Below are 15,621 nucleotides of genomic sequence, written 5' to 3'. Positions count from 1 at the left end.
TTATTATATGGAAAAAAAAGGTGCATGTTTTTAACATTTTCAAGGAGGTTTTGTTTTTCCAAAGTAAAATTAAATGTTTTGAAGAGCCAATGTCAACTTACCAGTCTTGAATAGAGAGAAATAAGTTGCAGCTTTAATGACTGTGTTTGACAAGGCTGTTGAAGAGAGTTTTGATGATGTAACTCACTTATTTTAGCATTCCAAAGTTGTTGACGAGGCAATTGGAGATGCTCTAAGCAAAACTAAAAGGGACAAAAGCCGTACAAAAACTACTAGCCCATATCACCATAATTAAGCATAACCCCAAACAAAGCCCACAAACCCAACATAGCTAAAACCCTAAAGCAACCCACGAACCTAAATGAACCCTACCACAACCACCTGAAGAAGTGCCATTGCAGCCACACCCACTACCACATCCGTAACAAATCTAGGGAAAACATGGTTTTCATCGATTTACTTGCACATAAGAGCGAACAAATAAACCAAAACAATCCTAACAAAGAATAATTAGGTGATTTGCAGTAACCTCCATCAAATAAGATGTAGAACCAAATTTAAAGAACTTGAGTAGTGTTAGAAAACATTTTTGGGAGAATGATTTGATTAAAAACATAGTTCAAAAGAGGTGATGGGGAACTTCAATCTGAACATGGATTATAAGAAATCACCACAAAAAGCTTCTTATTCAAAGTGCCTCAATGAATTTATTCACTAACCAAAAGAAAAACGGCAAGAAAAGAAGAGGGAGAGGAGGGGCAGTGACGCTTCTTCCTTCTCTCCATCCATGGAATTTTTCTTTGGGAGTCACAGAGGAATAAGGCGGCTAGAATTTTATTAGGTGTGTTCTTTGAAAATGTGATATCAAACTCTCTTCAATTTGATATTTTAATTAGTTGTCACATACATTAATTATGAATATATATGTACCTATATTGAAGCTGTTAAGATAAGAGGACGCGGTTTTTTTTTTTTTTTTTCGTTTTTTAACCCCTTAAAAAAGTAGTAATTTCATCTTTAATTTGATATTTATGTTCTTTTCTAATGAACATGTGTTGGGGAGAATGGAAGAGGGCACAACTTACTACATTAAGGAAAAATCACTAATTAGTTTGTAAATTTTTCGACGCGATAATTCACCCACAACAAACCTACACCACAACAATGAGGTTCGCTTCAATCAAACTCATCACAATTGCATTCATGAAAGTCGAGCTTAAAAGACCTTTTTCAATTAAGTGAAAACTAATCGGTAAATGCTAGTTAACCTTTATATTATGAGTAATACTAGAGAACATCAAAATTGTGAATAAATCACAAATGATGTGACATATTTTACATAATCAATTTATATTATACAAGAGGATGATCATGGACTTAAGGGGTTTTACCAAATCAACACAATTATGACTTTCTCCAATGATCAAGAAGGTTGACTTTTATATTTAGTCAATGGATTCCACAGTCAGGCTACATAATTGACTAGGATTCACGAGCAACACATGATGTGTTGTTTAAGTGAAATGTGTGGTTCCAAAGTAAGAGAGACATTGCTTTCATTAACATCAACCAACAAATAGCCATGTGTAAATTAATTAACTATGGATTAGAGAAAGTTTTTAGCGACCACTGGTCAATACTTTCCGTTAATCCAATGGTTAGGATTATCTCTCTTTGTTGGGATTAGGGTTGTACAGCTGGGATGGAAAATTTCTTTGACCAAACACCGTTTTGTTTCTTGTCCTATTCTTCTTACACGTCTCTAGTTGTAAACTAATTTGTATATGATTTGTATAATAGAAATCAACAAGTATGTCCACATACAATATTTTGTTTTTGGTTGTGTTGTGTGGTTAATAGATATCTAATATTAAATGAGTAATTTTAAGGGACTTACAGTTCAATAGTTAAAAGCAACGAAAAATTACAACGGAGATAACACACTTGACTCCGACTCAACAAATCACATAATAGGGCGTCTTAAATAAAATTAAGGACACCACAAACCAAATAAAGCTGTCCATATTATGCAGACCGAATCGAGCAAGTCGGTGTGCAACACCATTTGCTTCTCTATAAGTCAAATTGAAAAAGAAAATTAGGAATTTGTTTCTGAAGATGCTTTACATCTTCAACAATGGTACCAAAGTTTGATTCAATTTGATCTTAATTATAAAAGAAGATGCAGTTGCTTGAATATCTGGATAAGTCGAAAAGATGACTTCCCTAGGTTGTTCTCCACTTGCAATTTATGAATTTTATTTCCAACATTCTTAAACTTATTTACTAATGTCAACCACAATGCCAGTTGATCATCAGAAAACGAACATTTCATCGACTTATGCAAAGTTTAAGGACGTCTTACATTAATTAAGCAGTTGGCCTTTAAATATTAAACGAAGACATTTGGATGTGAAAACTTTATTGGGTTGACGAATAAATTAAATACTTCCAGTTGCTGCGTGAAAGAAAGGTAACAGTCATCGTTTTTCTGCTGTACTTGTTTGAATATTTTGGTCTTGGTCATTTTAGTATGCTGCTCCCTCCTCCATATGCACGCATTCGTGCTTGAATGTGTCAATAAAAGGTCAACTTCATGTTTCTAAATGCCTTTTTTCCTTAGGACTTCTTGTTTCTACTGAATGCCTTTTCATAGCAATTTCTGATTTCAATATTTCAGATATATCCTCATGTGAGTGGCAGAATTAAAACAAAGTCATGTTCTTATATATTACCTGCGCATGAAAAATAATTATTAATATATTGGGTTCCAAGTGTCTCTTTCCAATTTTTAAAAGAGGTTAGTAGTTTTTTCATTTAAATATAAGCGATAGTCTAAATTATAAAGGGAATGAGGTTTTTCTCACACGTATTACCAAGCCATAAAAGTTCAACCTAAGACCCCCTAGGCTAAAACCCCCTATTTATAAACAGGTTAGTAGTTTGAATCTTATTCTTTGTTCATAAGATTATAGATAATAAATGTTCGCATAAACCACTAAATAACTATCCGAACTAAACTAGTGGAAATATACCGCACATCAGAGCTACTTCATCACAATCAATCACTTTATATTAGGTATTGAACTCATCACAAACGTACAATTTATTGTGAATCGAATTTAAGACCTTTTCCAACTAAGTGAAGACTTTAAGACTAGCCGATCAACCCAATTTTTGGTTCATTAGACCACAACTGGGAATATATTTACAATAGCATTTTATGACATCCAGATTCCCATTGGAAGCTCACTTTTTCTTAATGATTTGTGAGCAGCCATTTTTTGGCTCCCAAAAGTGCACCAATGGAATGAAACTAGTTAGGCAACTTCTTGTTCTTATGATTAGTATTTCTCTATTAGCGTCTCTTCCTTGAAACCAAAGAACAGAAAACAGAGCGTCCGGTTTTATTAGCGGCACACGTTTTTAAGTTTTGGTCTCGGAGTTAAAAGACTTTGACTCAGAAGTCGCTTGGTCCATAAGCAAAGCACCATATACCAATATACCATTATCCACTCAAAAGTCTATAGATAACGTTGTTTTCAGAATTAAAAGAAAAAATAAATGTAACATTAAATCACAGAAGAAAACAAAAACATCAGATTGTGTCGACAAGCAAATGGTTAAAATCCCAGAGACAAATCTGTCAGGGTAGTTTCGTCAACTCATGTACTGACGTGCCACGGCCGCCACCATGCCTCAATGGCATTAGGGTAATAGCAACAAAAACAGAGGGTAGGTATGGAACATCTGTAGTACATATATCATATGACATGTGTATGTGAATGTGTAAAGAAAGGAGATGAGCCATTGCAAAACATTGTTGGTTATCCAAGGTTTTCTCTTTTCTGTGTTTTGTTGAAGGAGACTGTTGGTTGCTGACTCAGATTCAGAAGCACAAAGAAAACATAGGTACTTGAATTGTTGAAGCTCAATCATTCAACTTCTTATCCAAAAAATAAGAAAAGAAATGAAAAATTAGAACTCAGAACAAACGAGTACTGGTTTTTTTTTCTTTCCTTTTTGGTTCCAATTCATGCTGTTTGTTAATGGGGATTCTTTTGTCTTGAAGCTGCTTTGATTGCAGAGGAACAAAAATCCATAAAGATTCTCACTTCTGGTAGTTTGGAAAATATTTTCAATCCCTGCAAAATTCAGAGTTCATTTCCAGATACAGAAATTGAATTGAGTTGTGGTATGTAATGTAAATTTGTAGGCTTTCAAGTGAGATCGAGGAACATGCCAAAGGGTTTGTTTGGATTGGATTAATTTTGATGAATTCTTGCTTTGTTTGCAGATTTGGGTTCAATTTAGATCAAAGCAGAAGTAGATCTTATCTGGGTGGGTCTCCTTCTCAATCAGATGAATCTTGAAGAAACCCAAGTGTTACGTAGTGTTTGAATTTGCAAGGATTCAGATTAGCAGACAAGAAAGGAAACAAGAAGTTGTTGGCGCTCTTCAGAATCTGGAAAAAAAAAAACACTATGAGTAGCCTTTTGTACAAATACAATCCTAATTTTAAGTGTTCAGAGGCAGAGCTGAGGAAGAACCACGCAGAGTTCATGGATTCAAATATTTTCCAGCAACAGCAGCCACAGCAGCTCCATCAGCAGCTGCAGCAGCCGCAGCAGCAGAGCTCTGGCCTAATGCGGTATCGGTCTGCTCCGAGCTCATTTCTAATGGATTTGGTGGATAACAATGGTGGTGTTGGGTGCGAGGATTCGCGGTATCTTCGACCTTCAAGCCCCGAAGTGGAAACAGTGTTAGCCAGGTTCATGTCTTCATGTAATGAACCAGATCATCATGACAATGGTGCCAATAGTCTGCAGCATCAGTTTGAAGAGAGGGCTGTGAAGCAGGAAGCAGGGGACTCTGTTTCTAGACAGAATGGCTACTCAAATTCTTCGCATATGATGTACCAAGCTCAACAAGTTCATGCTTTGGATAATAACTCCTTTGCTGCCATCACCTCTACGGGGTTGGAGAATTCGATGCAGTCAAAAATTGGTGTCGGAAATCGCTCTAATCTTGTTAGACAAAGTAGCTCTCCGGCTGGATTCTTCCCTGACTTAACTGTTGACAATGGTATATATTTTTCTTGCTTATTTCTTGGTTGTCTGGTATTCATCTTTGTTAAAATGCTGATAGAATTGTACAAGAGTTTTAAGAAGTTCAGAAAATTAGGATCAATGTTGCTTCGGTTATCAACTTGCATAAACTTGACTGCATATTGTTCTCAACCTGCAATGAGTAAAAAACTAAAATCGAAAAAGGATATAAATATCTATAATTTTCCTATACTTGGCTGGAAAGTGGAATCTATCTAATCTCTATAAGATGAGTGCTGTTTATTGGACGCTTCTTTTCTCTTCCTTTTTCAATACTTTCCTTCCTGCTTTTTCTCCTTTTTTTCCTTCCCTTTTCATGAAATTGCTCATCTAGTCACCAAAAGATACTGCAGTGCATATTTAAGAGGCAAACAGTAGGTTTAGGTGGAGTCAATTTGGAGGGTTATTTAGCGTTTGGGTGCAGTTGTGTATGTTTAGCTTCAGATGAAGAAAAGCTAAATACACAAACAAGTGGTTGGTTATGATTTGATAAATTTTCTCTATTTGGAAACTTTTTCTGGTTCCTCTACTAATTGTATTTGTTTGCTTGGCATACAGGCTTTAATGTGATGAAAGATGGTGTAAGTTTTAGAGCAGGCAATGGTATAAATGGAGAAGCTAGTCCATCATCAACTTCTAGGTTGAATAATCAACTGAACTTCTCATCTGGGCCATCTTCGTACCCAAGCCGTATGCCTCGGATTGCTGAAATGGAGAATGGAAACATGGGAGATGGTAGCCAACAGGATCAAGGTTTGGGAAATGCTAGCAATTCACATTGCATTTCTAACTTCCCAAATGATTCTTGGGACATTTCTTCATTTAATGACCTCAAAAGAGGCAGAAACAATGATGGGAACAAGTTTTCTAATTCAACTGCATTGGAAACTCAGGTAGCCTTTGCACTTTTCTTTTCTGTAAACTCACTACTCAAGTCGTTTCTGCTTGCCCATCTGCTTGCTTGCCCTATTAGTAATGTTATTCTTCTTTGAACAGAACAATGATTTTGGACACCGCAATTACGGCCTGACGCATCATTTGAGCTTGCCGAAACATTTTGAGATGCCTGCTATGGAGAAGTTTTTGCAATTTGAAGATTCGATTCCATGTAAAATTCGTGCCAAAAGAGGTTTCGCCACTCACCCGCGAAGCATTGCAGAGAGGGTAAATCTCATCTTTTGCATGAGTTAATTGAGCTTATTTATACCTCACAGTGATTAGCTTATACTATTAGCCAGATTAAATCATATCCATGATTGTGAATATTGTATTTCAGATGAGAAGGACACGGATCAGCGAAAGAATGAAGAAATTGCAGGATCTTTTCCCAAACATGGACAAGGTAGTTGGAGACGCTTGCAACATCACAATTTTATTCAGTGTTTTCTTGAATGAATGCATGAAATTGAGTCTTGCATGTTGTATTCTTGCAGCAAATAAACACAGCAGAAATGTTGGACTTGGCGGTTGAGTTCATTAAAGACCTTCAGAAACAGGTTAAGGTACAGTTTCAATCAATGAAAAATATAATCTTTGATTCCAAGTAATCCACATGAAATTCAACCAACTCTATATTTCCTCTAAAGTGTTTCCAATTTTTCATGCAGACACTCGGGGATACAAAGGCGAAGTGCAGTTGTTCAAGCAAACAGAAATAAATTGATTCAAATCCTTCTGCCTCATATATTCATGTAAAGCTTGTAGTATAGGAAGATGGAAAGTAGAAGAAACCAATTTCTTTTTCTTTTTTCTCCTTTGTATTTTCACCGAAGAGATAATAGTAGGATGGTAGCATTTTCTGTGGGTGCATGGGAATTTTAATCAATTTCATGTTAGTTTTTAGATCCAGTGGGCTTCTGTAGTTTCAACTTTTCGGTCAACTCTGTTGTTTCAATTACATCCTGTAAACGAAAAGCAATGCCAATTAAAACAAAAAACAAAAAATTCAATGCGTAAAAGAGAATTACAAAACAATGTCTCGGGAGCAAGTAGGCCCAAAGAGGTCAAAAGAGCTCAAAATAGAAAGGAGTTACAGAGGATAAAGGGAGACCATTCTCCCATATACAAAGGAAGAAAGACGATGGCCCAATCCATTCGGGGCATTATTTTAAACCGCATGTAAAATCTAACAAAGTATTATGGAATAGTTCATAAACCAGTACTAAAAAATGAGCTTAAGATTGACACCCTTCAAAATACACACTACCTAATAATGTTGATAAAATCTAAATCAAACATAACAACTCCCATAAACAGTTCGTTCGTCTCTCATTTTATAACTGTAATATATAAGTTCTCTTATTGCAATATCAAGACACTTCTTACAATCTCCAACTTGAAGGTCCTTGGTACATCCAACGGTGGCATGAATACGCTTACTATATGGTAATTGTTGAGTCCCCTGAGCATACAACAATCCAAGAACAACTTTAGAACTTAACTTAATCGTGTGAGCATTTGACGAGCTTTATATTTAATCAACATAGAATCATCATTGAATTCAGTATTTATCTCATAAAACCCGTTATCCGTGACACTCATAATAAAGAAATTTGCATATGAGTATTTTAAAAGGCATCTAACTATCCAAACTATTGCTCCTCGACTGAGAGCACAACCTAGGTGAAGCTCTAAAAGCAAGTCCAGTGAGCAGCCTAGCCCAAGGCCGAGGGGGAGGGGGAAGTTGTTCTAGCGGACAACCTGTGGCTCGGGAGGTGTGGGACCCTCCAACCGGGCTGGCGGCGGCTTCAGCCGAGGTCCAAAGCGAGGAGGGTGACGCGTCACCTCGACGTCAGTACCGACGAGCGACGTAGGTCCAACGGAAGCCACGTGGCACGCCTCCTCCGATTTGCTTCTACAACCTTCATCCAACAGTTGGCGTTTTTCAAGCAATAAAATTATGAAAAAAAATCGAAATTTTTTTTAAAAAAATACTTTAAAATTCTGATTTTTTTTTCTATAAATATCTATCAATACCCTTCACTTTCAACACCAATTCTCATACATTTTATTCTACTTCTACTATTACTCAACATTTTATTCACTCTTCACTCAACATTTTCATCTCTTTCACCTTGTATTTTTATTTCTTATTTTTATGGCTTCTTTTATCGAAACCGAAAGGGCGTGGAGCACCATGGAAGATGTTTCTTTGTGTGAGGCTTGGCTCCGAGTTTGTCATTGTCCCGTGACAGGCAATGAGATGAAATTTTTCCATATGTGGAAAAAAATTCATGCCGAATTTTGCGAAAAAATTCGGAGTCGCCTCGTACGGAAATGGCATTGTCGAGTAGGTGGAAACTTCTCAACAAAGAGATGGCAAAATGGAGAGATGCCTTGGCAAAAGCGATGAACTTGTATACAAGTGGGGAAAATCGTACTAACGAGGTAAGTATTTTGTAATTTTCGTTTTATTAAGTTTAATGTCCTAATATATATATGTTGTTAATATTTATTGTATTTTCAATATTTTGTTAATATTTCTTTCATTTTCAATATTTTGTTAATATTTCTTGCATTTTCAATATGTTGTTAATATTTCTTGCATTTCCAATTGTTTCTTCATATTTCTTGATATTTCTTGCATTTTTCAATATGTTGTTAATATTTATTGCATTTCCAATTGTTTCTTCATATTTCTTGCACTTCCAATTTATTTGTAAGGTTAATTGCATTTCCATTATTTTATTTTGTTACTTGCATATCCAATATATTTTAAATATTTCTTGCATTTCCATTTTTCTTGACACGTAGGAACCCGGAAATCTTATCCGAAAATATTATCCAAAATAATTATTGAGGTAAAAAAATTTGTGAGTAAAACAAAAAAATGAATATTAACTGCCCTTAGCCATGACAACGGGTGGAAACACAAAATACTATTTGCAAGGACAACCACTATTCACGTGAATAGTGGCTGCCCTAGCTCCCTCCTTGCCATGGCTAAGGACAAATGAGTGAAGTTGCTTTAAGGCTGCAGTATTAAGACAACTTTTGCATGTTGCAAAGCCTTTGTCTTTTCGAATGGAATTCCAACACTGCACTAACCCATGTACAGAAGTATTTTTTTCTACTATAGATTTTGATGTGCCATTAATGAGTCCATTTTGGTATCCCATAATTGAAACTTCTTTAGTCAACACTTATGTCAGTAAGACATTCAAGTTTTCCCCAAAATACCCCTTGGCTGGAAACTCTACCTCATTAAAACAATTATGCCCCAAAAACACGAGATCCATATTATCCAACGACCTCCTGGAGAAAAAGAGAAAAAGAGAAAAAGAAATAAAAAAAACTCAAAATGATCAAGGATTTTGAGTACAAACACATCATGATTATCTTGCTTGTATTTATATGAAATGTTCAATACGCTTTTCCAAATAATTATAGTCATATATATGCTATAACCGGATAAGAAGCCATTGTTAGTATTGTCCCATGATTATAACTCATTTATTTATTAATTCATGTTTTGGCCGATTTGTTTTAGAAAGAGCAATAATTGATCTGTGTATAAATATACAAGAAATTAAATTTTAAAATATTTTTCTTTGAAATCTACAACATAAGTGTTATAGCTATGTCTATCCTTGATGGGTTAAGTAATTGCATTTGTTCATTTCAAACAAGCATATACCTTTGAGTAGAGTGATGTGGTATCACACTACATTTGTTGATGACAATGACATCTTGTGTGGCAGATCAAGCCCGAACATGTTTTTCTTATGGAAGCTGATTACGGGATCATCTTTTATTGTTGGGTAGCTGGTGAGAACTTGGGAGATTCTAGTTGTCTACTTAATCTTCCTCTTCTTCTCCTTGTAAGTCATTCCAGACTCCTCGGTGTCACCTAGGACAGTGTGGATCCTTATGAATTTTTGCGGAGGTTCTTTGGCAACATCACGATCCTTAATCTACTGAAAAGCTTTCTTGGCCACGAACTAGGTGCAATGTCCCTCCTTTACCAGCTCCTCAAGATGCCTCTTCCAGGATTTGCAGTCACCAGTGTAGTACCCATGCGTTCCGTGGAAGACGCGGTACTTGGAGGTGTCCCTCGTGGCAAGATCAGTTTTCAAAGGTGGCAGCCACTTCAGCCACGGCTTATCCTTCACATGGTTTAGAATTTGATTGATAGGAATCATGAATTCTGTGTAGCTCTTACCAACTGAAGAGCCACCTCTAATAGATCGCGACTTTGCGCTTTCCTAAGTTATTCCCATTGTAGGACCCGTCATTCTTATGTATAGCCTCTTTTAGTGGATAATCAATTTGTTTGCCAGACTTCTTCTCATTAATACGATCATCATCCCAGAGCCCATAATGCTCTGCCGTTATGAAGACTTCAGCTAGAGTTTGACTCAGAGTGATGGCCAACTCTCGGTACAAGTTATGCTCAGTTAATAAGCCCTTCTTAAAATCAGAGGATGCAATTCGATCATCACATCCCACAATGTTGGATTTCTCCGCTAGAAACCTCTTTATGTATTCCCGGAGAGACTCATCCTGCTTCTGCTTCAAGTTGAAGAGGTGATCAGATTGCTTCTTGATCACTCGGTAGAAAGAATACTCCTTCGTGAAAACGAGAGCTTATTCCCGGAAGCTATTGATCGACTTGGGCGTCAAAGTATGGAACCAATCTTGGGTCGCTCCTCACAAGGTCATGGCAAACACTTTGCACATCAATGCATCGTCGCCTTTATAAAGTATCATGACACTCCTAAAGTGCTTAAGATGGCTTTCGGGATTTGTATCCCCTTTGAATGGTATGAAGGTAGGTGTCGTGAACTGCCTAGGTGGAGTTGCCTGCTCAATTTCATTGGTGAACGGCAAGGAGTTCACTTGGTATACTTCTATGCGTAGAGTGTCTTCCAAGTCTCCTCTGACTTGATTTGGAATGTGTTATATAATATTTTAACCCATCAAAAGATAAGATAGAAAAGTAAAGGAATAATGTGACTCATCCCTCTTTGCCCAATGATATCACAACACCACTTGTTACTAGCACGCAAGGTGACATGGCAATGATGATTTGATTAAAACCAATCCCAAGTCTCTACATGTGGAAAACAAGAATGGTGTCATTTTTCACCTAAAGGAATAATCCCATACTAGACTTAATATTTTATAACATTTAGGTCTTCATAATAAATATTAAATAAGGAAAAGCCATATTAATAAATAATTAATATGTAGTATGAATATTTCTTTAAAATATATATTTTTTTATAAAAGAAAAAAAAAAAGGTTCTCACAGACCATAAAAAGAAAACAAAAGGAGTTATTTACACTAATACCCTCAAGGTTTTTAAAGTTCTCATAAAATCCCTTTAGGTTTCAAAAATTACACAAACGACTCTTGAAGTTCAAACTTATTTTCACCAGTAATTATTTGTCTAAAAATTGATGATTTCATATATTATAAAAATTATAAAAATGACAAAATTAATCTCAATAAATATGTTGATACCAAAAATCCATAGGGCATGCCAAAAAGAGCCTTCCTTAATTGTTAAATGATTTCATTAATTATTGTTAATCATTCTTTGACGAAAGGAAAAGAGAAACAAAAGCCGTTGTTCTCCAATGTCAATTCCAACAGCAAATTTCCTGTCATTTCTGTAAAAATAATTTAATATTTACGCACAAATATGGGGAGGAGGAAACAGACCCCAAAACTCTGCTAGCTCAACTCTGCGAGTTTTCACTATCTTCTTCTACGCAATCGAAATATCTTTTCACATCTAAATTACACCGATTCGATCATATTCCCATACTGATCAATTGGTCTCGGTCTCCATTCCTTCATTTTCTTTTTCTTTTTTTTCTTTTTCTTCAAAAGTTTCATACGTGAGAAATACATTTGTTCCTCTTTCCTTTTTCGGTTTGTGTATTATAATTTTTTTGGTGGGTTTATTAAGATTTGAAATTTAGACAAATATACAAGAAGATGTCGAATTTGCAAAGTAATTTCAATCAGAAGATCGACTACGTGTTCAAGGTGGTGCTGATCGGAGACTCAGCGGTGGGAAAGTCTCAGCTCTTGGCTCGTTTTGCTCGGAACGAGTTCAGTTTGGAGTCAAAAGCAACAATTGGGGTTGAGTTCCAGACTAAGACGCTCGTGATCGACCACAAAACCATCAAGGCCCAGATTTGGGACACCGCTGGTCAAGAAAGGTTAGTGCTTTTCTAATTTATTTGTATTTAATTATATAATTTAAGGAAGTTTCTGTGCTTTGGTGATTTGAGTTTTTTGATGTGGGTTTTTTGTTGTTCACAATTTATTATGTGGGTTTGCTTGAATTTTATTTTGTGTTCTTGTTTGAGATGTGATCATGTGAATGATCACCACGATTTTGCTGAATTAGAAGGGCAGTCCATGTTTTGGTAAAGTCTTTAGCCCAAAACAACCCCTGCCCTGAAAAATTTGTGGAAATGTAGATATGAATCCAATATAATGAACAAGTTGTGGAACGTTGCAAGATCTAGTAAATTTACCATAATCCAATACAGTCTCCTCAAACACATAAAGATAGATGCTTGATAAACTGACATTCTCTGTGGGTTATAACAACGAAGAATCACTGAATAAAGGAGTTGCCAACTAGACGTTATGATCACTCAAGATTGAACTAATATGCTCAGCAAGTGACCTGATGTTTTAACTGCTGGGTGGAGCAAGTTTTGTTTCCAATTTATTAGCACAGGATATTAGAAACACAAAACAGTCTTACTAATGGGTCTTTTTTTCTTTTTTTTCCTTTCTTTATTTCTGTGTAAAAAGAAATAATGCAAAAGTTACTGATTTCTATGTATTCTAGGAAGCTAACAATTTAAACCAAAATAGTTTAAAGCTTAAACTATATGTGGGTGTGTGATTCGACCCTCTTGTGGTGAGGATGCTAGGATGGAAGGAGTGATATTGTGAGCTTGGTTACATGTAAAGGCCCAAGGAACTTAAGTTGCTTATTTACATTTAAAGTTATATTCAGTGTTTACGGTGATCCTAGTCCCATAGAGTTTTGGTGATATTGGATGTTTAAAGTTGTTGCAATATAGCAGTTAAAGGTATTCTTGTTGGAAAATTCTCGTAGATTCATTTCTCTTTTCTAACATAAAATCATTCCATAGTTATATTATTGTTTTAAGGGTGTTTTCCCAGCTGGTGGAGTATGCTAGTCAGGTTTCACCTCTGTTTTTCTTTTCTAAAATAAAACCTTTTCATAGTTGCTTTTGTTAAGATTTTTCGTCTCCCTGCTAATGGAGTAAGCTGGATGGGCGTGACCTCTGCTTTGATGAAAAAAAAGTGAAATAAGGATTTCAAAAAGCTTTTCTTGAGCTGATATGCAATTTGCACCTTGCTAGTAAGAGATTCTTATATAAGTATAGTGTGTGTGCGGAGGAGGGGAGGGAATAAATAGATAGAGAGATCTATGTTTCATTTAGTTACCCTGACATCTGTGTCTAACATGTGAAATAAACTCCTTTATTCTTGCCTCGAAGTCCATAGTCTTGTGCTTGTAAATTTTTATTCTTTTCACACTTCTGGTGCTGATCTCAGATACAGGGCGGTGACAAGTGCTTACTATAGAGGTTCAGTGGGGGCAATGCTGGTCTATGACATAACCAAGCATCAATCATTTGATCATGTAACCAAGTGGTTAGAGGAATTGAGGGGGCATGCTGACAACAATATTGTCGTGATGCTTGTAGGTAACAAGTCTGACCTTGGAACACTGAGAGCTGTACCTTCTGAGGATGCGAAAGAGTTTGCCCAAAGGGAGAACCTATTCTTTATGGAGGCATCAGCACTTGAGGCTACTAATGTTGAATCTGCATTTATTACAGTACTAACGGAAATTTATCGAATCCTTGGCAAGAAGTCCCTCATTGCCAATGACGAAGCAGAGTCGGAAGGGAGTGCCTCACTTCTCAAGGGTACAAAAATTGTTGTCCCTGGAAGAGAGCCCGAGCCTCAAGGAAATAGCTGTTGCTGGTCTTCATAGGATTGTAGCCTTTTAACCTTATCCTGTAACGTGGATTACTGCAGTTTATAGATCCAGTAATTTTCTTACCCTCTTTTCTTTAATCCCTTACCATTCAACTTCCACGTTTGTCATTGTTTGACATGGTTACATTTTTCCATCTTTCAGGAGAGAATTGTAATACAGCTCGTGGTACATCTGGTAATTAGTTTCACCCTCTTCTTGTAAAAAGCTGTTGGCAGCTGACCGGAACAGAAATCTCGGACTCAAACACGAAGTGATGTGATAAAAATTGACATGTACTTGCATGTAGTTAAAGATCGCATATATTTTATGATTTTTACAAGCATTTCGTGGGTGGAATAGTAAGGTTATTTTGGTTTGCGCAGGAGCGCACTCACCCACAAACATGCAACTACTAGACCAGACGAGAAGTAGCTCGTGAGAAAATGTGCTTGAGTTTGGTTGTGGAACAGCGTTGTATTTCACTATTTATTGAGTCTTACCATTGATGCATGAATTGCTTTCGAAGTAATTGATTCAACATTCTGTGATGGAGTTTTTGGCAACAGTTTTGAGCAGCTCATTCATACATGAATTGCCTTCAAATGATCGAAATTCATATTGAAATATTTCAATTCGGTAGAGTCCAAGCTAAACTGTCATAACCATGATCATGAATATTTACGTTTGCATTGAAAACCAGAGGAACTACTTAGTACCAGAAAAATAAATAAAAGTAAATATTAAGCATGCATAATTTTTTGTATAGAGTCTAAGCTAAACTGTCATAACCATGATCATGAATATTTGCGTTTACATCGAAAACCAGAGGAACACTTGGTACCAGAAAAATAAATATAAGTAAATATTAAGCATGCATAATTTTTTGGCTATACTATTAATTTGAATGAATTTTTTTAAAAAACAAGGATTATAGAATTAATTTGATAAAAAATTTAAAAACACAGAGTATAGCAGCGCGCCTACACTACTAATTTGAATAAATATTAAAAAATAGAGTATAGCCGGGCAGGTGTACTATTTATTTATATATAAAAAAACATAGTATTGCAGCACAGTCGTACTACTTATTAGATAAATGATAATTTTGGGAATTTTTACAACTAAATTTTTTCGCCATTATGTGATATTTTACAATAATTTATTTGAAAATTTATTATAAGTACATATTTGTATTTTATGTTTGATTTTTATAAATGAATAAAAAAAAACCTTGTATTTTACCAAGTCTTTAAGATGTGTACGGAAAATGAAAGTATTATTAAAAAATATATATGTACTTGTATAATACGAATATTTAACTGGAAAATATACAGATAATAACTATGGAAAAAATCACCATGAAGTATTATACGAGTATTATATGGAAAATGAAAGTATTATTGATAAATATGTACTTACATGTATAATACAAGTATTAAATGAAAAATACTAAATTATTTATATGAATAATAACCCTGAAAATACTATTAATACGAATAAATATTAAAAAACAGAGCATAGCCGCT

The 15,621-nt window shown here is 35.5% G+C and overlaps 2 protein-coding genes across 2 annotated transcripts; both read left to right on the top strand.

Annotated features, from left to right (window-relative positions):
• The first annotated feature begins 3,781 nt into the window (after positions 1 to 3,781).
• On the top strand, positions 3,782 to 6,952 carry LOC103330537 (transcription factor bHLH130-like). Its single transcript, XM_008233134.3, has 8 exons — positions 3,782 to 3,912; positions 4,073 to 4,195; positions 4,298 to 5,085; positions 5,667 to 6,001; positions 6,105 to 6,272; positions 6,385 to 6,450; positions 6,542 to 6,610; positions 6,716 to 6,952. Exons 3-8 carry the CDS (start codon positions 4,485 to 4,487, stop codon positions 6,764 to 6,766), a joined length of 1,290 nt encoding a protein of 429 aa, XP_008231356.2. The 5' UTR covers positions 3,782 to 3,912; positions 4,073 to 4,195; positions 4,298 to 4,484; the 3' UTR covers positions 6,767 to 6,952.
• Positions 6,953 to 11,698: 4,746 nt separating this feature from the next.
• On the top strand, positions 11,699 to 14,643 carry RABA4C (RAB GTPase homolog A4C). Its single transcript, XM_008233131.2, has 3 exons — positions 11,699 to 12,281; positions 13,666 to 14,166; positions 14,258 to 14,643. Exons 1-2 carry the CDS (start codon positions 12,055 to 12,057, stop codon positions 14,108 to 14,110), a joined length of 672 nt encoding a protein of 223 aa, XP_008231353.1. The 5' UTR covers positions 11,699 to 12,054; the 3' UTR covers positions 14,111 to 14,166; positions 14,258 to 14,643.
• Positions 14,644 to 15,621: the final 978 nt, after the last annotated feature.

This window comes from Prunus mume, linkage group LG5, assembly GCF_029339155.1.
Source record: "Prunus mume cultivar Tortuosa linkage group LG5, ASM2933915v1, whole genome shotgun sequence".
Lineage (NCBI taxonomy): Eukaryota > Viridiplantae > Streptophyta > Magnoliopsida > Rosales > Rosaceae > Prunus > Prunus mume.
The sequence above is the reverse complement of the archived record's forward strand: the minus strand, read 5'-3'. Positions and strand labels throughout refer to the sequence as shown.